General features: G+C 44.4%; 1 protein-coding gene across 5 annotated transcripts in view; it reads left to right on the forward strand.

The window, feature by feature from the left end:
- SPECC1 (sperm antigen with calponin homology and coiled-coil domains 1) overlaps positions 1-25,415 on the forward strand; it is a 293,600-nt gene that overhangs the window by 212,220 nt on the left and 55,965 nt on the right. For all 5 annotated transcript variants that reach the window (XM_037810359.1, XM_037810363.1, XM_037810360.1 and 2 more), the window contains 2 exons: positions 7,774-7,930; positions 12,469-12,571. In XM_037810359.1, coding sequence (XP_037666287.1) covers positions 7,774-7,930; positions 12,469-12,571 — 260 coding nt within the window. The remainder of the gene's footprint in view (positions 1-7,773; positions 7,931-12,468; positions 12,572-25,415) is intronic.

Genomic DNA, 25,415 nt, shown 5'->3' on the forward strand with positions numbered 1-25,415 from the left:
AGAAGATGTTCTCCGTCCCACGGTGCCAGGTCTACATTCCTCCCTGGGAGTCATATTCCACGTTGCCAGGGAGATTCACTTCCCTGGGTGTCTGATCCCACGTAGGGGGGAGGGCAGTGATTTCACCTTTCAAGTTGGCTTAGCCAGAGAGAGAGGGCCACATCTGAGCAACAAAGAGGCATTCAGGAGGAGACTCTTAGGCACAAATACAGGGAGGCCTAGCCTCTCCTTTGCAGCAACCGTCTTCCCAAGGGTAAAACTTATGGTAGAGGGCTCAACCCATCAAACCATCAGTCCCCTATGTCTGTGGTCATGTTAGCAACCATGGAGGTGGGGTAGGCGAATACCCCTGCATTCTCCACAGGCTCCTCAAGGGGGCACTACATCTTTTTTTTTTTTTTTTTTTTTTTTTTCCCCTTGTTTGTCTTTTTTCTTTTTCTTTTTTTTTTTTTTAACTTTCCCTTCTTTTTTCAAATCACCTGTATGAAAAAAAAAGTTAAAAAGAAAACAAACATACAATAAAAGAGCATTTCAAAGAGACCATAGCAAGGGAGTAAGAAAAAGACAACTAACCTAAGATAACTGCTTAACTTCCAACATGTTCCTACTTTACCCCAAGAAAGTTACATAATATAGCAACATTTCAGTGAACTTGTTCCTACTACAACCATCAGAAATTAACAGACCATAGTCATTTCTGGGCATCCCCAGAACGTTAAATAGCTTATCTGTTCTTCCTGGATTATTGTTCCCCCTTCCTTAATTGCTCTCTACTGCTAGTTCCCCTACATTCTACATTATAAACCATTTGTTTTACATTTTTCAAAGTTCACATTAGTGGTAGCATATAATATTTCTCTTTTTGTGCCTGGCTTATTTCGCTCAGCATTATGTCTTCAAGGTTCATCCATGTTGTCATATGTTTCACCAGATCGTTCCTTCTTACTGCCGCGTAGTATTCCATCGTGTGTATATACCACATTTTATTTATCCACTCATCTGTTGAAGGACATTTGGGTTGTTTCCATCTCTTGGCAATTGTGAATAATGCTGCTATGAACATTGGCGTGCAGATATCTGTTCGTGTCACTGCTTTCCGATCTTCCGGGTATATACCGAGGAGTGCAATCGCTGGATCGAATGGTAGCTCTATATCTAGTTTTCTAAGGAACTGCCAGACTGACTTCCAGAGTGGCTGAACCATTATACAGTCCCACCAACAATGAATAAGAGTTCCAATTTCTCCACATCCCCTCCAGCATTTGTAGTTTCCTGTTTGTTTAATGGCAGCCATTCTAACCGGTGTTAGATGGTATCTCATTGTGGTCTTAATTTGCATCTCTCTAATAGCTAGTGAAGCTGAACATTTTTTCATGTGTTTCTTGGTCATTTGTATTTCCTCTTCAGAGAACTGTCTTTTCATATCTTTTGCCCATTTTATAATTGGGCTGTCTGTACTATTGTCATTGAGTTGTAGGATTTCTTTGTATATGCAAGATATCAGTCTTTTGTCAGATACATGGTTTCCAAAAATTTTTTCCCATTGAGTTGGCTGCCTCTTTACCTTTTTGAGAAATTCCTTTGAGGTGCAGAAACTTCTAAGCTTGAGGAGTTCCCATTTATCTATTTTCTCTTTTGTTGCTTGTGCTTTGGGTGTAAAGTCTAGGAAGTGGCCTCCTAATACAAGGTCTTGAAGATGTTTTCCTACATTATCTTCTAGGAGTTTTATGGTACTTTCTTTTATATTGAGATCTTTGGTCCATTTTGAGTTAATTTTTGTGTAGGGGGTGAGGTAGGGGTCCTCTTTCATTCTTTTGGATATGGATATCCAACTCTCCCAGCCCCATTTGTTGAAAAGACCATTATGGCTCAGTTCGGTGACTTTGGGGGCCTTATCAAAGATCAGTCGGCCATAGATCTGAGGGTCTATCTCTGAATTCTCAATTCGATTCCATTGATCTATATGTCTATCTTTGTGCCAGTACCATGCTGTCTTGGCAACTGTGGCTTTATAATAAGCTTCAAAGTCAGGGAGTGTAAGTCCTCCCACTTCGTTTTTCTTTTTTAGAGTGTCTTTAGCAATTCGAGGCATCTTCCCTTTCCAAATAAATTTGATAACTAGCTTTTCCAAGTCTGCAAAGTAGGTTGTTGGAATTTTGATTGGGATTGCATTGAATCTGTAGATGAGTTTGGGTAGAATTGACATCTTAATGACATTTAGCCTTCCTATCCATGAACATGGAATATTTTTCCATCTTTTAAGGTCCCCTTCTATTTCTTTTAGTAGAGTTATGTAGTTTTCTTTGTATAGGTCTTTTACATCTTTGGTTAAGTTGATTCCTAGGTACTTGATTTTTTTAGTTGCTATTGAAAATGGTATCTTTTTCTTGAGTGTCTCTTCAGTTTGTTCATTTCTAGCATATAGAAACATTACTGACTTATGTGCATTAATCTTGTATCCCGCTACTTTGCTAAATTTGTTTATTAGCTCTAGTAGGTGTATCGTTGATTTCTCAGGGTTTTCTAGATATAAGATCATATCATCTGCAAACAATGACAGTTTTACTTCTTCTTTTCCAATTTGGATGCCTTTTATTTCTTTGTCTTGCCGGATTGCCCTGGCTAGCACTTCCAGCACAATGTTGAATAACAGTGGTGACAGCGGGCATCCTTGTCTTGTTCCTGATCTTAGAGGGAAGGCTTTCAGTCTCTCACCATTGAGTACTATGCTGGCTGTGGGTTTTTCATATATGCTCTTTATCATGTTGAGGAAGTTTCCTTCAATTCCTACCTTTTGAAGTGTTTTTATCAAAAACGGATGTTGGATTTTGTCAAATGCTTTTTCAGCATCTATTGAGATGATCAATTGATTTTTCCCTTTCGAGTTTTTAATGTGTTGTAATACATTGATTGTTTTTCTGATGTTGAACCATCCTTGCATGCCTGGAATGAACCCCACTTGGTCATGGTGTATGATTTTTTTAATGTGTCTTTGGATTCGATTTGCAAGTATTTTGTTGAGGATTTTTGCATCTATATTCATTAGGGAGATTGGCCGATAGTTTTCCTTTTTTGTAGCATCTTTGCCTGGTTTTGGTATTAGATTGATGTTAGCTTCATAAAATGAGTTAGGTAGTGTTCCATTTTTTTCAATGTTTTGAAAGAGTTTGAGTAAGATTGGTGTCAGTTCTTTCTGGAAAGTTTGGTAGAATTCCCCTGTGAAGCCATCTGGCCCTGGGCATTTATTTGTGGGAAGATTTTTGATGACTGATTGGATCTCTTTGCTTGTGATGGGTTGGTTGAGGTCTTCTATTTCTTCTCTGGTCAGTCTAGGTTGTTCATATGTTTCCAGGAAATTGTCCATTTCTTCTACATTATCCAGTTTGTTGCCATACAGTTGTTCATAATATCCTCTTATAATTTTTTTAATTTCTTCAGGATCTGCAGTTATGTCACCTTTTTCATTCATTATTTTGTTTATATGGGTCTTGTCTCTTTTTGATTTTGTCAGTCTAGCTAGGGGCTTGTCAATCTTGTTGATCTTCTCAAAGAACCAACTTTTGGTGATATTTATCCTTTCTATTGTTTTTTTGTTCTCTATGTCATTTATTTCTGCTTTAATCCTTGTGATTTCTTTTCTTCTACTTGGTTTAGGATTGGTTTGCTGTTCATTTTCTAGCTTCTTCAGTTGATCCATTAGTTCTTTGATTTTGGCTCTTTCTTCCTTTTTAATATATGCGTTTAGTGCTATAAATTTCCCCCTTAGCACTGCTTTTGCTGCATCCCATAGGTTTTGGTATGTTGTGTTCTCATTTTCATTCGTCTCTATATATTTAGCAATTTCTCTTGCTATTTCTTCTTTAACCCACTGATTGTTTAGGAGTGTGTTGTTTAACCTCCAGGTATTTGTGAATTTTCTAAGTCTCTGATGGTTATTGACTTCTAATTGTATTCCATTGTGGTCAGAGAATGTGCTTTGAATAATTTCAATCTTTTTAAATTTATTGAGGCTTGTTTTATGTCCCAGCATATGATCTATTCTGGAGAAAGTTCCGTGAGCACTAGAAAAGTATGTGTATCCTGGTGATTTGGGATGTAATGTCCTGTAGATGTCTGTTAAATCTAATTCATTTATCAGATTGTTTAGGTTTTCAATTTCCTTATTGGTCTTCTGTCTGGTTGATCTATCTATAGGAGAGAGTGATGTGTTGAAGTCTCCCACAATTATTGTGGAAACATCAATTGCTTCCTATAGTTTTGCCAATGTTTCTCTCATGTATTTTGTGGCACCTTGATTGGGTGCATAGACATTTACGATTGTTATTTCTTCTTGCTGAATTGCCCCTTTTATTAGTATGTAGTGGCCTTCTTTGTCTCTCAAAACATCCCTGCATTTGAAGTCTATTTTATCTGAGATTAATATTGCTACACCTGCTTTCTTTTGGCTGTAGCTTGCATGAAATATTTTTTTCCATCCTTTCACTTTCAATTTCTTTGTGTCCCTGTGTCTAAGATGAGTCTCTTGTATGCAACATATTGATGGTTCATTTTTTTTGATCCATTCTGCGAATCTATATCTTTTAATTGGGGAGTTTAATCCATTTACATTCAACGTTAAAACCGTGAAGGCATTTCTTGAATCGGCCATCTTATCCTTTGGATTATGTTTGCCATATTTTTCCCTCTCTCTATTAATATCCTTTATTGTACCCATACCGAATCTCTTTAGTACTGAACCTTTCTCCAAGTCTCTCTGTCCTGTCTTTGTTTCTCTGTCTGTAGGGCTCCCTTTAGTATCTCCAGTAGGGCAGGTCTCTTGTTAGCAAATTCTCTCAGCATTTCTTTGTCTGTGAAAAATTTAAGCTCTCCCTCAAATTTGAAGGAGAGCTTTGCTGGATAAAGTATTCTTGGCTGGAAATTCCTCTCTCTCAGAGTTTTAAATATATCGTGCCATTGCCTTCTCGCCTCCATGGTGGCTGCTGAGTAGTCACTACTTAGTCTTATGCTGTTTCCTTTGTATGTGGTGAATTGCTTTTCTCTTGCTGCTTTCAGAACTTGCTCCTTCTCTTCTATGTTTGACAGTGTGATCAGTATATGTCTCGGAGTGGGTTTTTTTGGATTTATTCTATTTGGAGTTCGCTGAGCATTTATGATTTGTGTATTTATGTTGTTTAGAAGATTTGGGAAGTTTTCCCCAACAATTTCTTTGAATACTCTTCCTAGACCTTTACCCTTTTCTTCCCCTTCTGGGACACCAATGAGTCTTGTATTCGGACGTTTCATATTATCTATCATATCCCTGAGGTCCATTTCGAGTTTTTCAATTTTTTTCCCCATTCTTTCTTTTATGCTTTCATTTTCCATTCTGTCATCTTCCAGGTCACTGATTCGTTGTTCAACTTCCTCTAGTCTTGTACTATGAGTGTCCAGAATCTTTTTAATTTGGTCAACAGTTTCTTTAATTTCCATAAGATCATCCATTTTTTTATTTAGTCTTGCAATGTCTTCTTTATGCTCTTCTAGGGTCTTCTTGATTTCCTTCATATCCCGTACTAGGGTCTCATTGTTCATCTTTAGTTCTTTGAGTAGCTGCTCTAGGTGTGTCTCTTCTGGTCTTTTGATTTGGGTGCTTGGGCTTGGGTTATCCATATCATCTGGTTTTTTCATATGCTTTATAATTTTCTGTTGTTTTTGGCCTCGTGGCATTTGCTGCCCTTGATAGGGTTCTTTTAGGGTTTGTAGACCAGTTGAAGTCCTTATCTCTAATTTATCAGATCTACAGCTTCGTGGAGTACACTTTCTCTAACTAACCAGCAGGTGGCGTCCACGAGCCACCTGTTCTCCACAAGCCAGATCTCCCCTGCTTAGCCTTTTTGGTGAGTGGGGGAGTGAGTCTTGTGGGGCCCAATTGGTGTCCCAAGCTTGCGTGTGTAGTTGGTGTTGCCTGCCCTGTATGTGGGGCGTGTTTCTGGGCAGTTGGGGAGGGGGGGTGGCCCTAACAATCAAATCTCCCTGATGATCCTAGAGTTTTAAAGCTACTGCAATAGTCTAATCCTTCAGTTCAGTCCTGCCACAGTTTGTCTCTGCCACTGACCCACAAGTCTTTGGTATTGGCGTATGGCTCCTGAGACTTGCAAGTGGGCCCCTCTTCCAGGCTGTGCACCCCGGGTCCTCTGTTGAGGGATGACTGTGCTATGTCACAGGTGAGTGCCGTCCCCCCAGGGCAGTTCTGGGCTGCTGGGCTGTGTTGGGAGGCTCCCAGTCTGCTCAAATGATGGCTGAATGGGGCTCTGTTAATTCACACTGCTCCCCCTTCCCAGCTCTGGGACATTCAGCTGAGGTTGCAGGGAAGGCTAATGTCCACGCCCAGTTTTGTGGTGTGTGCCTGTTATTTGAAGCACTTTCCGTCACACTGGGTTGTCTGCGGCAGCTCTGGGCTATGGGGCTGGCGATGGGCAGGAGTGTTTCCTGTCCACCAGGATGGTGGCTGTGAGCGGACACCCCCCTTTTCTTGGGAAGTTGTGTTGTTTAGTGAATTTTCTCAGCCACTGGATTATTGCCTTTTGTCTCAGAGCTCTCTTAGTTCTGCTCTTGACTTGACGTGCCCAAATTTCAATTCTTTGAAGCTTTCTGTATTGAGCTTCTTAGAGTAATTGTTTTAGAAAAAGCAAAAAGGATTTAAAAAAAAAACAAAAAAAACAAAAAAAACAAACAAACAAACAAAAAAAAAACGGCCCTCCTCAGAGATCTAATGGGTTATTGAAATGCTAATAGACAAAGCAACCAGGGCCATTAAGGAAAGGTGCCCTGGGCAGAGAGATCAGCCTTGCTTCGGGATTTGCATATGCGCCTCAAGGCCTGATCTCCGCCCTTCCCCTTTCTGTGTTCACCAGAACTCCAAAAATCCTCTGCTTTTACTTTGGAGCTTCTCGTGTTGTTTTCCTTCTATGCCCGTCTCCTCTCTGCTGGGCTGGCTGCTCTCAGAGTCTCTGGTGTCTGGCCTCAGTCTATCTATGGTTGGAGTTTGAATCAGTAGAATGAGTTTCCGATGAGAGCAGCCACTGCAATTCTCCCTTCTCCTTCCTGGAGCTGACAGCCCCTCCTCCCCCGGGACTGAGCCTGGCAGGGAGGGGCGCGGGTCCCCTGGCCGCAAAAACTTACAGATTTCGCTGATCTCAGCAGTTCCACGTTTTCATGAGTGTTGTATGAAGTATGCCCAAAGACAGATTGCTCTGTGGTGTCCAGTCCACGCAGTTCCTGGCTTTTTACCTACTTTCCTGGAGGAGTAACTAAAACATACAGCTCACCAGTCTGCCATCTTGCCCCGCCTCCTTTGTTTTTAATGAGCCAGAACAGGTGACCAGAATGGCTTTTTCTCTTGTAGAATAGTTGTCGTGCTTGGTTCCCGGCTCTTTGCTGCCTGCTGTGACCTGGTGTTGACGTCAGACACCTTCCGGCCAGTTCTCTCTCAGAGGCCTGTGGATGGAAACAAAACGCTTCACCCGGGTGCTGGGTGCTCCGGGAGGGTCCCCGCCCTTGGCTCAGCGCCTTGCTGTCGCCTTCTTGAAATCCGTCGTGATTTTTGGACAAGGGGCTCCCTTGGCACTAGGCCCGTAACTGAGGTGCCCGGTCCTGCCCGGAGAATCCTCTCTAGGAAGCACCGTGTCCCTGTTTGCGTTGTTTTTACTTAATCCAGAAACTGTAGAGGCGAACATTTTTGAGGCCTGATTTCTCTTCTTCAGGAATAGGTGATTATGCCTTTTGTTCACACAGATCTTCTCAAGGGAAGAGCCGAGGGCCTGAAGCCAGACCCTTACCTCCGTAAGAGCCCCTCACTTGAGTCGCTGGGCAGACCCCCTTCGCTGGGCTTCGGGAGCACGAGGCTACTGAGCAATTCCACCGGGGGCCTGAAACCACTGAGCAAACTCAGGTACCGTGAAAACCGTGAGAGATCAGAAAAAGCATTGGGCTGCTCCTCTTGATTCTTTCTTCTGCTTTATCCTCTGTGGTCAGTTTACTTCTAGAAATACGTCCCAAATGGGAAAGATTACAACACGGTACCTGCCTTCAACGAGCCTGAAAGGAGGCCCCTAGACAGCAGAATCATGCAAAGTGAAAGAAAAGGAAATGAATAGGAAATAAATGAAAAGGAAACATGAGCCACGTGCTTGGGGGCTCTTGGTTGGCTCCGGGAGGCTAGTGGGAGGACATGGCACTCCAGCTGGGGCCTGATGGTGTCACCGTGAGCATCCGGGCAGCCGTGGGCATCTCCGTTTGACCAGCCTGGGCTGTGGGCTCTGTGAGGGCGGGGACCTGGCTTGCATGTAGGAGGCTCTTGATATTTGTTGGGTAGCTGGGTGGATGGTTAGGATATTACAGTGGGAAAGGCAGATCGGAGCCATCGTGTGGGTGGCCTGAAATGCAGGGTAAGAGGTTTATACTTACTTTGTTGAAGTTGCAGGGAACCCCTTAGTTTTTTTTTGTTTTTTTATTAGTGGTGCAGCAGGATCTGACCTGTGCTTTAAGGAGGATTAAGCAGAACACGGTGGCATATCAGAAGGGTCGGAGGGGTGTCTGTCAGCAGTGTTTTTTTTAATTAAATTCAGTTTTATTGAAATACATTCACACACCGTACAATCATCCATGGTAAACAATCCACTGTCCACAGTATGATAACATAGTTATGCGTTCATCACCACAGTCTATCTCTGAACATTTTCCTTACATCAGAAAGAACCAGAACAAGAATAAAAAATAAAAGTGAAAAAAAGAACACCCAAATCATCCCCCCATCCCACCCCATTTGTCCTTTAGTTTTTATCCCCATTTTTCTACTCATCCATACACTAGATAAAGGGGGTGTGATCCACAAGGTCTTCACAATCACACTGTCACCCCTTGTAATCTACATTATTATATAATTGTCTTCAGGAGTCCAGGCTGCTGGGTTGGAGTTTGGTAGTTTCAGGCATTTACTTCTAGCTATTCCAATACATTAAAGCCTAAGAGGTGTTATCTATATAGTGCATAAGAATGTCCACCAGAGTGACCTCTCGACTCCATTTGAAATCTCTCAGCCACTGAAACTATTTCGTCTCATTTTGCACCTCCCTTTTGCTCAAGAAGATACTCTCAGTCCCACGATGCCAGGTCCACATTCATCACCAGGAGTCATATTCTGTCAGCAATGTTTGAGGAGGCCTTTAGCAGAGATGTGCAGCGTGGCACGGGAGGGGGGGTGTAGATCGGGGTGGGCATGGTGGGCACCGGAAGCCCAGCTTTGCTCTCACACCCCTGCCAGCTCCTCCCTTTTCAATTCTCTGGCCACCCAGGCCACTGCCCGCCTCCTGCATCCCCCTCCTCTCTCTCTGGTCTCACCCCTGCTTCTCCGTGTTGGTCTAGTCTTCTAGAGCACGAGCACACCCTGCTGCAGACCCTCTGAGAAACCTCCCGTGACTCTGTTATCCGCCCTGGGGTCCCAATCCCTTCCCTGGTCTCCTGGAGGCTCCCCACCCCAGCCCCACCCCAGGTTACCTGGCGGAGTGTCCCAGCCCTTCACTCCACCTGGGCCTGGCTCCCTGTCTTCCGAATGTGCACGAGCATCTCTGCCACTTCCAGGGTTTGAGCTGAGTAGCCTTTCCTTTGTCCTCTCACACTTCTGAATGCTATGTCTCGTTGAAGGGCCAACCCACCGTGAGGTTTTAGCTAAAACACCCTGGGAGCCCTGATGTTCCCTTCCCTGATTTGGTTCGTACACTCGTGTGGGGGTTTAACTCCTGTACTGCTTTGCAGCTTTGCTAACTGATGCGACATATGTCTGCCTTTGTCCCTTTTTGGGCTGTAATTTACTGGACTGTGAATACTTCATCTTAAATTTGGCATCTTTCTCAGCCCCTTGCATTGTGCTGCATACAGTGCATTGCTCATAAACACTTATGAGCGGGTGGACAGATGAATATACGAAATAGGCTACTTTAGGAGTAAATAAACACACAACTACCAATCTAAGTATTAAAAAAGGATTTATGAATGCTCTGAACGGTTCTCGTTATATCTTTTTTTATTCCTTTTTTTTGAGATATATTCACATACCATGCAGTCATACAAAACAAAGAGTACATTCATTTACAGTATCATTATGTAGTTATACATTCATCATGAAAATTAATTTTTGACATTTTCATTACCACACATAAAAATAATAAGAATAGAAATTAAAATGAAAAAGGACAATTAAAGTAAAAAACACTGAGTGCCATGTTTTTTTTCCCTTCCCCCATTTTTCTACTCATCCATCCATAAACTAGACAATGGGGAGTGTCTATGGCTTTCCCAATCACATTATCACCCCTCATAAGCTACATTTTTATACAGTTGTCTACAAGATTCATAGGTGCTTCTCGTTATATCTTTGGGTGCAGCTTGTACTCGGGTCCAGAGAGAAGTCATTTCTCACTGAGGTTTCGTTTAAAGCCTCAGGTATTACACCAGTCGGGTTTGTGTGCAACAGATTTAAATATTCAAAACAAGTTTTAAGGATCAGAAATATGCTATTCTGAAATTATTCCTTCCTTTATGCCAGAAATGCATACAAAATACAAAAAGGCCATATGTATATTAATACACCATATTATACCCTTCATAGCAAATGAGTGTCTTGGTCATCCATTTATGAAGAAACTCTTTCCCAGACCTTTGTTTCACTCTTCTCTGATTTTTCAGACACAGGAATTCTGTTCTGAGGAATAAATAAGGCCATGTCTAATAAGCACAAAGTCACCACAATGTTTAGCTAACGGCAGCTCTAACTACAGAAACTCACGGACTTGAGCTTACACATCCACCAGATGCAAGGAAAAAGTCATTAAATTATACAACAAAAACTTAAATTCAAGTATGAGCTGTTTTTCTTAAAATCTTTCTACCTTAATTCATACTGGTGAGGTTTAGAATCATCCTATTCCTCTTTTAAAAATCATTTTAAAATATGTTTAATATTGGATAGATATAAAAGAATAATAAAACATATATAAGGTATAAAAAATAACAATACAGCAGACACCCACCTGGAAACTCACCTCCCAGTTAAAGAAAAGATTATTATTATTATTTTTGTTTGTTTTTAATCCAATTTTAATTGAGATATATTCACACACCATACAGTCCATCCAGAGTACATGGTCAGTGGCTCACATATCATCACGTTCTTGTGCATTCATCACCACGGTTATTATTACCTTTGAAATTTCCTGTTAGCCCCTCTCCAGTCACAGCCCCAGCCCCAAGGGAACCTCCATCCTGAATTTTATATTTGTCTTCTCTTGCTTTTCTTTATAGTTTTACTACCTCGACTTGCTTCCCCAAACAATAGAAGCAATATATTATTTAAATTGCATGTTCTTGAATTTTGTGTAAACGGAAACATGTTTTTTTAATTTGCTTTTTTTTCATTTAAAGTTGTGTTCCTCATAGTCATTGAAATAATTGTGTCCATCTGTAATTCATTAGCTTTTATTACTGTAGTGTTCCATTTTATGAAGGTACCACAGTTTATCCAGCTTCTGTTGATGAACATTTAGTTGTTTCCAATTTTTTGCTGTCATCAAAGTGTTGCAGTGGACGTTGTTGCCTACGGACCTGCTGGCACCCATCCGGGAGCGAGGGCTCCGACTCCTCGGCTGTCACCTGCCCGGGTGATGCTCCAGGGCCCACCTCCCTCCCTCTCGTCTTGCTTGGCCCGTCCACGGTGGGAGGGAAGTCGCACACAGTACACAGTGCTACGGGAATACTATTTTCAGTTCATGATATTCATGAAGGGGGGACCTGCGTGATCCTAAATCCCTTTTTAGCATTTGATTAATTTTAGATAGTGTAAAAATTCATGCAAATGCCTGTAGAAATTTGAGGGTGGGGCACTGAGTGAACTGAGGGTATGATTTTCCCCTTCAGTGCGTACAGAGCTCCTCTCTTGGGACCTTTTATTCCATCGACCTTTCCTTTCATCCCCACTCCCCTCCCCTCCCCGGAGCACCCACTCTCATTTTTCAATGTGCCCTTCCCATCCGCCTTTTAAAAATATTGTTTAGATACATAGGTGTCGCCCTGACACATGAAGAGCAGTTTTTGTACAGATGGGATTTAATTCCAATGATAGTTAACTTAAGAAAAAAATAAAAGGTTGCAGAGGTCGAGTGACAGATGGATTTTAAAAACAAATAAAACCAAAAAAACCGCCCCCCCCCCCCCCCCGGCTTCGATAGTCAAGAAGCACGCTGTAGCTTTTCTTTAAGACCATGCGACTGACATCATGAAAACGTGTTATGAATGTGACTCATTCGGTTGCTCCTTTAGAATCTCAGTGGATAAACCTAGACTTTTACTGTCATAATCTAGTTATTGATTTCTGCCCAACCGAGGGCTCCATAAATTGGCGTCTTCTCTTCACTGTGTGCTGTTCTGTCTCACCAGCGTGGAAAGGAGAGACCCGCTGGCAGCCTTGGCCCGGGAGTACGGCGGTTCCAAGCGCAACGCTCTGCTGAAGTGGTGCCAGAAGAAGACCGAGGGCTACGCGGTAAGGGACGGCGTCGGCTGGCGTCCACTCAGCTCTGCGGTCGAGCTCTGGGCCCGTGTGTGTTCCGGGTGGGCCAGTGTGTGCGTACTCGTGTTTCCAGTTTCCGGAGCAGGGTTGCCGTGGAGGGTTTGTGGTTTATGCCCTGCACAGAGGCACCCGGGAAAGGGGCAGGTGGGACTGCAGTCCAGTCTGCACTCTGTTCGGCCAGCCATGCCCCTGCTACAGGGCTGCAGCTCCTACAGGGAGGGGTGCCTTTTCCTCTGCACAGAGAAGTCATCAGCTCCCCAGCAGTGTCCCCAGCAGGCTGCTTCAGCCAAGGAAGGCAGCTTTTGTTAAAGCACCTCCTAAAGCGGGCGCCTTTTTCTAATTCACAAAAAAAAGGCCACATGAAGGTTGGTCCCAAATTTTTCTAAAAATTGTCTTCCCATTACTTTAAGAGTGGCTTGCGTTTGCTTTAAGGGTTTTGGCTTTACTTGGACAGTATCTGTTTCCTGGGAAGGTTAGACAGGGAACTAATAATACCTGATGTATTTTCGAGCTTTTTATTGTGAAATGTCGTACACAAAGATAAAAGTGCATGCTATGTTAATCATTGCTTCATGAATTATTATGAAGCAGAAACCCAAGCAAACACTACCCAGATGCAGAAGAAGATCCTGTCAGCAGCCTGGAGCCTTTCCTATGACCCTTTCCAATCAAAACTCCTCACTACTCCCAGAGATAACTTGTGTCCTCAAGTACTTGCTTTTCCCTATAGTTTTCTACAAAAGTGTGCATCCCTAAGTGTACTACATTAGTTTTTTCTGTGATTGAACTTTACATAAACGGGATTAAAACCTTTGCAGTATATGCATCTGACCTTTCCCACACTGTATTCAGGTAGTAATATTTCTGCATATTGAGTATAGTTCAGATTTGTTCATTTTCTTGACCTTTTGGTAACCCATTGTACGATTATACCATTATTTATTTATCCATTCTGTTACCGATAGACATATGAGTTATTTCCAATTTGGGGCTATTAACAGATGGTGTTGGTATGTTCTTGATATGTCCCTTGGAACACATTTGCACTAATTCCTGCTGGGAATGGAATTACTGGGCCATAGGTCATGCGTATATTCAGTTACAGTAGATAGTGCCAAATAGGTTTCCAAAGTGGTTGTATAATTCACATCCCACCAGCAAGTTATGAGAGATCTGTTTCACATTCTCACCAGCACTTGGTGTTGGCAGTCTTTTTAATCATCGTCTTTCAGTGAGTGTGATGGTATTCCATCGTGATTTTGATTTGCATTTTAAGGTTGGCTAGTGGGTTTGGGCACCTTTTCATAGCCAATGGGCTGTTTGAGGTGTCCCTGCTCTGCTCATTTGCCCATTTTTAAAAATTGGATTATCTTTCCTTTCCATATTGCTTTTAGGAGTTCTTTATATATTCTGGATATAAATCCTCTGTCAAATAGATGTATTGCAAATATCTTCTCCCAGAGTGGTTTGAGTTTTCACTCTTTTAATGGTGTCTTTTGGTGAAAAAAGTTCTCAATTTATTGATCTTTTCTCTAGTGGTTAATGCATTTTTATGTCCTGTTTAAGGAGTCTTTTTCTTTTCCAAGGTCGTGAAGATATTTTCCTGTTTTCTTTTAGAAGCTTTATTGTTTTACCTTTCACACCAAATAGAAACCTTCTATAAACTTGCCAATTCCTACACACCTCTTCTCACTGAGGACTGGTTTTCCCGTTCCTCTACCTCACTTTTTTGAAAATTCTGAAGATACTGACACCACAACCCTCCCTTCCCAGCCTCAAGGTTTGGATGGTGGGGGGCAGAGCACAGGGGCAGAGAAACTAGGAAGAAAACTCCACTGGATACCAGACAAAGGTAGCAGGTTCTTGGCCCAGTGCACTCAAATGACCAGTTCCTGAGACACTGGGTTTCAAAGAGAGAAAGCGTTTATTGCTAGGCACGAAGCGGGAGAGCAGATGGCCTATTGGCCCCAAATCTATCTCCCTGAACTGCAATAATTCTGATAGTTTATAGTGTCAAAAGATGGGCAGGTTTTAGGATAGTGGGCACAGTGGCTCCAGATGAGGTAATTAGGGGTGATCTAATTATTGGGCATTTGCAGATTGATGACCTGCTGAGTCACAGAATGCTTGTAGGAAAATGGCCTTAATGTGATGATGGGCGTGACTTTTAGTGTTATAATGAGGTAGAGGTGACTTGTAGGTTAAAGTCTAAGCTACTGTGCATGCCAGGCGGGCCCATTTTGGTTAGATCCAGCTTCGGTTGTCAAGATAACTTTGGACTTGGGGTGGGTTAGCTCTGGGCTGACCCAAGCCCCTTCGTTAATAAACATTAGGGGCCGTCTTCAGTGATCGTAAGACTCTAAAGTCAGAAAACCGGCTAAGGTGGGCACAAGTGAAGGTTAGTCACAAGGTTTTATAATCGCTAGGGCACAAGATAAAGCTCTGTAGTCTTCATCGGAGATCAAAGCAGCTGGATGACAGTTCAGAGATTTCAGGTGTTTCCCTCTGTCTGCTCTAATATACTAGAAAGTAAAACAGGAATATCTATATAGTGATTCAGTAATCTCAATCATCCCTTAAATCCTAACTTCTCAGTTACGGGCTTGGGCCAAGAGCCAGCCCGGGTAGTTCAGAAGCATGGCTGGGATTCTCTTTATAAGGTCAGCGGTTGGGTCTCAAAACAAGAACTTTCCCCAGAACATGAGCATCTTGTGTCTTTGTGTCTTTGGCCTTACCTTCTTTTCATTTTATGTTAAAAAAGGAAAAAAAACAAAGCAAAACCCAGTCATGTTAATGAACAATGAGAGGCACCCAAAGCACAGACTTCGTGGGGCCCATCTTCCCCTTCTGGCCACACTGTGCACTCTCTGCCACAGCCCCTCTGCGGGTCGGAGCCATCCCTAAGCGAGGGGCAGTGTCCCTCGGCCCGGGCGCCAGGCTCCCAGGGAGGTGGGGAAGCAGCGGCCAGAGCGAGGAGGCTGATGGCCCTCGAGTGGTCAGGAGTGCGGCCTGGCCTGGCTGAGCCCCGGGCTTCTGCGGTTGACTGGACTGCCGTTTCCCCCCACCTTGCAGAAGTGGATTGAGGGGAGCACTGGCTAAGATATGAAGAGAGAGTTACAAGTTTTTGGGTGGAATTGGCCCTTTAGGGTGCAGTGTTGTTATAATTAAACCGCAGGGAACAATACACAGTTAGATATTTCCAGTCATACACGTGAGAATATAATTTCCTGCTGTAGTGATTTTTTTCCCAGTTTTGTGAACATCTTGAACTACTTTGCAAAACATTTTGTTTGATGAAACCCAAAACCCATTTTGCCTGAAGAGTAGTTTTCATTCATTGTTAAATCTCTGTGAATTTAGAGAGAATATAAGTCATCTGTGTCTGACTTACTTACTCTTCTCAAAATGCTCTGTCTCGTCCTATTTGCCTAAGGCGCCCCTTGAACCTAATGCTTGTTCTCTCAGACGTAGGAAGACAAAATTTAGTTGATTAAAAACTCAGGCGGAAAAAAAAAAAAAAAAAAAAAACTCAGGCGGTTCACAGACTTTTTGAAAACCAATAGCCGTGTGCATTTCCATGAATTTTTATGGAGGGCCCTTTCCAACGCCAGGTAATTTTTTTAGGTGCTGGGTATTCAGCAGTGAATGGAGCTGGCAGAACCCCTGCCCTCATGGCACATCCTCCTGGGGAAGGACAATTGACTAAACTTAAAAAGGAAAGTGTAAACTATATTAGAGGGGGATGTGTGCTCTGGAGGAAAATAAAGGGGGAGGGAAGGTTGGGGTGTTGGATGCATAGACGCAGTATTAAGCACGAGGGTCGGGGAGCCGACAGTCGAGCGTGGCCTGAGAAGGTGGACGTTAGCACTTTCATGGGCTTATTGCACACCGAGGGTCGGCTTGGAGGTTGGGATAAGGAGGTCATCATCTTAGTTATGTGTCCGTTGGTGTTCAGGTAACACGAGGCGGCCCTTCAGTGGGTCTGTCTGAGGCGTTAGAGTAGCCGCAGGGCCCACACCCCGAGCCCCAGGCTCGGCTTCCCGGTCTCTGGGAGGATTGGGACAGTGATTGGGACAAGTGAAAGCACGGGCAGTCCCAGGGGGGCCCTCGCTGAGTCTGCGGTGGCTGCCCTAGGAGAGGGCGTCTCAGGCACTCTGCTCGGCTCTGGTTGCCTTGGCTGTCCCCGGAGGACGCGGGCTCCGTCCTTCCCGTGAGCTGTGGTCCAAGCCCGGGGCAGACCCCGCTCGGCACCCCGCCATCTCCCTGCCTGGTCTGCTTCTAGTTCCTGGTTCTGCATCCACCTCCAGTGGAAAGGCTGGTAAGAGTTGTGCGGGGGCAGCGAGCTGGGGTGGTGGGTGTGGTGGGCAGAGTGACCCCCGGATATGGCAAAACAGAGATTACCTGCTAGAGCAAACCAAACTCCATGAGCCTGTTCAGTGCTGAGGGTTTTCTCCGGCTTCTGGCAGAAGTCAGAGGGGTTCAAAGCATAAGGCCTGGACGCCCCACTGATAGTTTGATAATGCGGGGGGGCACTTGGGAAGGAATCGAGAGAGGTCCTGGCTGGCGGTGGGAAAACGGTGTCGAGATCTTGTCCATACCCAGAAAATGCAGGGGTTACTACGTCTCAAAAGCCTGAATCCACAACTTGTAACAAGCTGAGTTTTAAAGTTGTAGAAGCCTCTGATTCATCCGCCCAATTGGAACATTAGAGCAGCATTGAGTAGAAAGAAAGAAAAGTGTCAGGTGACACCTAAGTTCACTCACATGAGAAACATTCTTTGGAAATTGTTCCACTAAACATGGCAAAGTATTTTTATTGCTTTCATCTAAGCCATTATATCTGTTTTCTAAGGATTTGTAACAAATTGACGCAAGCTGAGCGACTTGGAGCACCTATTTATTAGCTCAGGGTGTGGGTGGGAACCCCAGCATCTTACTGGTGAGGCCCAGGGGTCTGCTGGGCCATCCTCTCCTGTGGGGGTTCTAGGGGGAGACTCTGCCTCCGAGCTCGTTCCGGCTGTGGACAGAACGCAGTTCCTGCCACTGGAGGACTGGGGTCCCGGCTGGGTCACCCTCAGCGCCCCGAGGCCACGCTCCTGCCTCTCCAGTGGCCCCTCCGTCTTCCAGCCGGCAGCGGCGCGTCGAAGGCCCTCATGTCCAAATCTCTGACCTCGCCCTCTGCCAACAGCCAGGGGAAAGGCCCTGCCCCTCATCAGCTCCTGTCACCAGGCCAGGCCCACCCCAGCGGCCCCCCTGCCTCGAGGCCCGTCGATCAGTGACCTTCATTACACCTGTGGAAGCCCCTGCTGCCACATGGCACAGTGTGGCTGTCCTGGGATTCTGCCCACCGCAGCCACAGCCCTCGGTCCTGACGCCGCCTTAGGGTCACCTGGGGAGCCGCCAACAAAGGCTGTGCTGGCCCAGCCCCAGGTCCAGGGCTCAGACTCTCGGGGCAGGGCCCGGGCCTCCGCATTTTACAATGCCATTGTGGAGACGACACAGCAGATCCAAACGTCACAGCCATGTGTTCCATGTTCTGGTTTGCTAATGCTGCTGGAATGCAAAACACCAGAAATGGATTTGCTTTTCTAAAGGGGGTTTATTTGGTTACAAGTTACCATCTTAAGGCTATAAAGTGTCCAAGGTAATGCACCAACAGTTGGGTACCTTCACTGGAAAATGGCTAATGGGTCCAGAAAACCTCTGTTAGCTGGGAAGGCACGTGGCTGGCGTCTGCTCCAAAATTCTGGTTTCAAAATGGCTTTCTCCCAGGATGTTCCTCTCTAGGCTGCAGCTCCTCAAAAATGTTACTCTTAGTAGCTCTTGGGGCATTTATCCTCTCTTAGCTTCTCAGGAGCAAAAGTCTGCTTTCAAAGGCCATCTCCAAAATGTCTTTGTAAGCTGCAGTTCCTCTCTCAGCTCCTGTGCATTCTTCAAAGTGTCCTTCTTGGCTGTAGCAGGCTCACTCCTTCTGTCTGAGCTTATATAGTGCTCCAGTGAACTAATCAAGGCCCACGCTGAAGGGGCGAGGCCACACCTCCATGGAAACTATCCAGAGTCATCAGCCACAGCTGGGTGGGTCACATCTCCATGTAAGCACTCAATCAAAGAATTACAATCTAATCAACCTAATACGTCTGCCCATACAAGATCACATCAAAGATAATGGTGTTTGGGGGATCATAATACATTTGAAGTGGCACACCATGCCTCGGAGAAAGCTTCATATTCTGCATCCCAGCTGTCCAGGAGCCACTTCATCATAAAAGAATTAGAGACCCAGCGGGTACGGACAATAAAAACACCAGTGGCCCGAAGCAAGAAAGGATGGTGGATTGTTGGCCTAAGGCGGGAACCAGGGATTCTGTACGTTACCACATTGAGCTTTTGTTGTTGCAAACAACCAGAAATTTAATAGTTCTAGCAACAACCCCATTTTTTTTAAACGGTTTTATTCACACACCATACAGTTCATCCAGGTGTACAATCCATGGCTCTTGGTGTAATCACAGAGTTGTGCATTCACCACCACAATCAATTTGAAAACATTCTCATTGCTCCAAAAAGAAAAATCCCATACCCTTACACCTCCCTGTTATTGGCACATAACGATAGTATAGTACCCTTCTTACAATAGATGAAAGAATATTACAGTATTACTGATATTACTTACTGTTGATTATAATCCGTGGTTTTCATTAGGTGTAGTTTTTCCCTTATACCACCTGTTGCGGTTCGCTAAAGCTGCTGGAACACAGTATACCAGAAATGGATGGCTCTTACAGTGGGGGTTTATTAGTTCACAAATTTACAGTTCTAAGGCCATGAAAATGTCCCGATTAAGGCATCAACAAGATGATACCTGGACTCTGAAGAAAGGCCGCCGGCATCGCATGGGAAGGTGCTCGGCCGGAGTCTGCTGGTCCTTTGCTACCGGGTTTCTGCTTCTGGATCTTTGCATTTCTGTGGGTCCCTGCTTGCCTCTCTGGGGGCTTTTCTCTGAGCCCCTCTGGGTGTTCCTTTCTCTGAGCTGTTTTTTTTTCTGTCCTTAGCCTCTCATAAAGGACTCCAGTAAAGGGTTAAGACCTGCCTTGAATTGGGTGATGTGCATTGGTTCTAGTTCATGGAAGAACATTCTTACATTTGTACTGTTGGCCACGGTCATCGTCCACAGCAGGGTTCACTGTTACACAGTCCCATGTGTCATCTTCCAGGTTCCTTCGAGTGACCTACACAATCGTAAACGTCCCTTCCAGCCACAGGCACCCCCATGATTCAGCACTAGGAATTACACTCACAGTAATGGGCCACCGTCCTCTATCCATCTCCAAATCTTTACAATCAGCCTTATTAAAAATCCTGCACAAGTTAAGCATCGGCTCCCCATTCTCTACCCTCATTCTGTCTCCTGGTGACCTACACTGTAGATTTAGCTCCATGAGGTTGCTTATTATAATTAGTTCACATCAGTGAGACCGTACGATATTTGTCCTTTTGTGCCTGGCTTATTTCACTCCACCTAATGGCCTCAGGGTCCACCCAGGTTGTCACGTGCCTCAGGACCTGCTTAGCAGTGGATGGTTTTGTGAGCCACCTTTCTGTGGGTCTGAAGCCCAGCTACTCTCAGCTGGGTCTGCGGCTTTCGGATTCCCAGGCCACATCCGCATGGCACCGGGAGGCTCCGGGAAAGAATCCGTGTCTGCGTTCATTTGGGACCTCAACCAGATCGCCCAGGTGGGCCACAGAGTCTGGGCACAGCTGCCGGGGACCACCTGCAGAGGGTTGGGGGGCTCTGCCTCGCCCTGCTTCCTGGGAGGTGACAGAGGACTCTGGAAGCGTGAGAGCAGAATTCCACACGGCCATCAGAGCTTCATGGGCAAAGGTCCCTCAGCCCCAGGGAAGGTGGAAGGCGAGGCAGGCTGACCACCCTCCACTCGCTGGGCTCCGAGGGCGTGGGGACAGGGAGGGGAGGTGGGGGACCCTCCAGCACCACACTGGGGGCTGTCGGCCTCGGGGCTGCAGTGTGCCCCAGCTGCGTTCGCTGGGTGCGGGCAGGACCTTGACATTCTGATGCTTTACTACCAGGGAGTCCCAATCAGCCTGGGGACACCAGGGGAGAGCGAGGCCTCAAATAGGATTTGTATTTCCTAACGCACACCTAGTGTTGGCCTTCTGCAGAGTGCAGGCCCACCTGAAGCTCCTGACAACAAAACAAGAAAACCTGCATCATGAGGTATAGCAGTGGGTTCGACACCCCCAGGCTTTGATTCACTTACTGCCAAGTGAACATCCAGTTTCTTACAACACGTTCGCATGTTAGTAAATAAATGCTATTTCCTACAACAAACATGTTTTACAAGCTTTGTGGCCATAATATGCCTCATCGTTAAAGGCTTCATTCTTGAGAGATTAAACCGAAAAACAAAATTCTGATGAATAATTGACAGTTCAGGGAGCTCCTTACACTTCTCAGGATGTTTTGAAGAGAATAACCATGATTGACGAGTGACCAAAGCTCCACCAGTTTAAATTCAGCTAAGACCTTTGTCCTTCTGAGTCGCGTTTTCTTCACAGTTCTTCTCTAATTGCCTGTGTATAAATATCCTCTTATCATCTCTTTCTTATTTTACTTTTTAGTTAGAGAATTTAGTAGAATTTAGTTGTCAACAAGGTTATTTCTCCCCAGAGCATCCTGTCACATATCACCATGATTCAGTTTTATGTTTCATTTTAACCGAGGCCGGATCCAAGGTTGAGGGGTTTATAATTTTAGTTCACAGGCGCTGAGGCCAGAAGCCTGAGACTCAGCGCATGAGTTGGGGGCCTGGTTGAGGCTGTCGGAAGAGCGGCTGTTACAAACCAGAAGCGGCCGTCGGCCTACGAGTAGGGGTGCAGGCTGGGAGCAGCGGCCTCCTGGAGGGGGTCCTCGTAGGGGCGCTTCCGATCAAGTGGGTCGGTCTGCTGGAATCACAGTCGGCACTCGGACTAAGTGTTCTTGGTCCCGGGGAAGAGGGGGTCACCAAGCCAGTTTTATTCCTACGTTCAGCGAGCATTTCTGAACACCTACTGTTCCCGAGCTCAGCCTCCAGGAAGGGGGTTGATCAAGGGCGGTGGGACAGATGGCAGGGAAAGGAAAGAGAGGGGAAAGGGAAGTGGGCAGGGGCTGCGGAGAACGGAACAGGAGGTGCGTTAGTGGGGCAGCCCCCCTACGTGGGAAGGCCGGTCCGAGGAGGCACTGTGTGTGCAGGGCCTGGGTGGCTGGGGAGAGAGGCTGGGTGAAGCCCAGGGTGGGTCAGAGGGAGACTGGAGGCTGACCCCTGGGATGTGGGTGTGTTTCTGGTGACAATGGGGCAGGTTCACACCCAGAAGGAGTGGTGGCGGCCCGACCTGGCCTTGTCCCGGCAGATCCTGGGAGTGGGTTCCTTTGCATTCCCCACTTGTCAGCGAGCGAAGTCAGGTGCTGACCTGTCCCCGGGTTGTGCATGTCCCCTTGGCAGCTCGGTCCCTGACCCAGACCCTCGGCTTGAGAGCAGACACCATGTGGGTTTAAAATGTGGTGGTTGTAAAATCACCAACAGGCATTACACACAGTTATAAATAGCCAAATGATGTTAAAATTAAGCCCTATGGTTGTGCATTTTTGCTGCTAATCAAACAAATACAAATGGAAGAAGTGAGCTTTTTTGCTTGGCATATTGGAAGTTTGTTTTTTTTTTTTTTTTTTTTGAATACTGGGATGGTCAAAAAGAGAATCCTCCACAGCACTGATGTGTACGGATGAATACTGCCTTCCCGGAGGAAATTTAGCACAGCGTATCTGGGATCTTAGAAGTAAGTGTAACAGAATTACTTAGGAACAGAATGGTGAACTGTGGTGCATGCAGTGGAGTACTGAGCATCTACGAGAGGGAGTGAAGCTGTGAGACACGCAAGGAGGTGAATGGATCCTGTAGACAGCAAGTTGAGTGAAGTACACCGGAATCCAAGGCAAACACTATAATGCCTCACCAATGTGGACTAATTAGAATGTGTAAACTCAGAATTGAATCTTAGGGCACGGTCTAACAGGGAAATGATTATTGTAATGGTCCCTAGATTGTAAGCTCTTACAGCAGTCAAATCTGTTCCTGAATTGTAATGGCTGTCTCCAGACTTTGAGATGTTGATCCCTTAATGTTTAACCTGATTGGTCTCTGGGACAGTGAGCATCTGTGTGACACCTGAAACCCAGAGCTAGAGCTCGGCAGATATGAATATCAGTATTAACACATACAGCAACTGTTAAAAAAAAAAAGCTGAAATAGAGCCCAGACTTCAATTAGAGATATGAATAAAGCAAATCTGGTTAAGACTAGAGCAAATCGGGCCAAAGGGTAAAGGTTGAAACCGACTGTGTGTTAAAACTTCAACTTCCATGTGAGACCAAGGAAAGAGATGTTTATTTGGTGTAAGATCTATATTTTCTAAGCCATATAACTTCTACAGTCAGTTTGTTCAAATACCACAATTACATGCAACTTTAAATAGGAAGTGAGCTATGGTAGGTCTGTATAGATTAGAATGAAATAGCAACACATCCTAAAGTAATTTGGGTGGAGAATAAAAATATATATTTGGGGCCCCCCTGAAGAGCTGGGGAAGAATGCAGAGGTGTTGGACTTCCTCACCTGGATTGTTTCTGATGTTCTCACAAACACTGGGGACTGATGGCTTGATATGCTGAGCCCTCTGTCTTGGGGCTGGCCCCTGTGAAGCTTGTTGCTGCAAGGAGAGGATAACCCTGCTTATAATTGTGTCTAAGAGTCTCCCCCTGAGTGCCTCTTTGTTGCTCAGATGTGGCCCTCTCTCTCTCTCTAACTAAGCCATCTCGGCGGGTGATCTCACTGCCCTCCCCCCTACGTGGGACCTGACTCCCAGGGGTGTAAATCTTCCTGGCAATGCAGGATATGACTCCCGGGGATGAATCTGGATCCAGCATCATAGGATTGAGAACATCTTGACCAAAAGTGGGATGCGAAATGAAACGAAATAAAACTTCAGTGGCTGAGAGATTTCAAATGGAATCGAGAGGTCACTCTGGTGGGCATTCTTACGCACTATATAGATAACACCTCCTAGGTTTTAATGTATTGAAATAGCTAGAAGTAAATACCCGAAACTACCAAACTCCAATTCAGTAGCCTTGACTCTTGAAGATGATTGTGTAACAATGTAGTTTACAAGGGGTGACAGTGTGATTGTGAAAACCCTGTGGATCGCACTCCCTTTAATCCAGTGTATGGATGGATGAGTAGAAAAATGGGGACAAAAAACTAAATGAAAAATAGGGTGGGATGGGGGGGTGACTTGGGTGTTCGTTTTTTTTTTTTATTTTATTTTTAATACTTCTGATTCTTTCTGGTGTAAGGAAAATGTTCAGCAATAGATTGGGGTGATGAATACTCAACTATGAGATGGTACTGTGAACAGTTGATTGTACACTATGGATGATTGTATGGTATGTGAATATGTCTCAATAAAACTGAATAAAAAAAAGCAAGTGTGCCCAGCAACCCAAAAATTGCCTTTCTGGGTATTTATTTCAAGGAAATAATTATGAATGCTTGAAAAGTTGGAATAATCCAAAACACGTTCATCGTGGGTTACTTTTTTTTAGTGATTACATTTAAAGAACTGGAAGTGATAAAATTTCTAACAATAGCAGAATCACTTAAATACACTATGGTATATATGTGCAACAGAATAATATACAGCCCTTAAAAATCATGTTTGGGCAAATATATTTAAAGACACAGGAAAAAAACTGTGTCCTGACATTAAGTCGAAAAGCAAATTCTAAAACAGTCTCTGTAGTTTGATTCCAATTGTGTATAAAAAAAAAATTGTACCCACACACGCCTGGAGGGCTCTACATACAGATGTTAACAGTGGTTGTCTCCGAGTCTGTAATTAAATTTATTCAGGCTTTCCTGTGTTTTTTTACATTTTCTACAATGAACATATTTTTAAGATAAAAAATATTTTTAAAACTGCCTCTTTTTTTTTGAGTGGAAAATGGCAGCTGCAACGGCTGCATATTCTATGATTCTATTTAAATGAAATGTCCGGATATGGTAAATTCATAAAGAGAGAGAAGATGGATTAATGGTTGTAGGGGTGTGGGGAGGAGACATGGGGAGTGATTGCTAAGGGGGTTCGGGGTTGCTTTTTGGGGTGGTGAAAATATGGAACCAGAGAGTGGTGATGGTTATACATCCTTGGGAATGTTCTAAAAACCATTGAATTGTACTCCTTAAAAGCGTGAACTTTATGTGAATGTATCTAAATAAGCTGTTATTTAAAAAAGAAGAAATACAGTTAAAAAAGCTTAAGTAGGAGGATGAGGAGTAGACAGAGGTGGGGTCAGGGACCACTATTTAAATATAAACTCTTTCAGACTATAACTTTTAAAGGCATGCACATGTATTACTTTATAAATGAAAAAATAACTGAAACAAACTGTAAGATTTAAAGTAAAAGAGATAGAGCAAGGGCTGGGTGATCTAGTTGTTACTGGTGAGCTGGGATTCACGGGAGCTGGGATTTGTTTTATTGTTACGCGTCATCACCCAGGTATGTCCTTGCATGAAATGTTTTATTATGACATATAATTTGCGGGGGAAAGCCTGAGGGAGGAGGGCCATAAAGATGGATTAGAGTCAGTAATTAAAGCAGATCCTTTCTGAGAAAATATTTAAAGTGGAAAAACAAAATACCTAAGGAGAGTGCGCCCTTCTGGCAGTGCAGCGTGAAGAAAGGGCTTTAGGAGGCTTACAGG

The sequence above is a fragment of the Choloepus didactylus genome, chromosome 18 (genome assembly GCF_015220235.1).
Source record: "Choloepus didactylus isolate mChoDid1 chromosome 18, mChoDid1.pri, whole genome shotgun sequence".
NCBI classification, from domain to species: domain Eukaryota; kingdom Metazoa; phylum Chordata; class Mammalia; order Pilosa; family Megalonychidae; genus Choloepus; species Choloepus didactylus.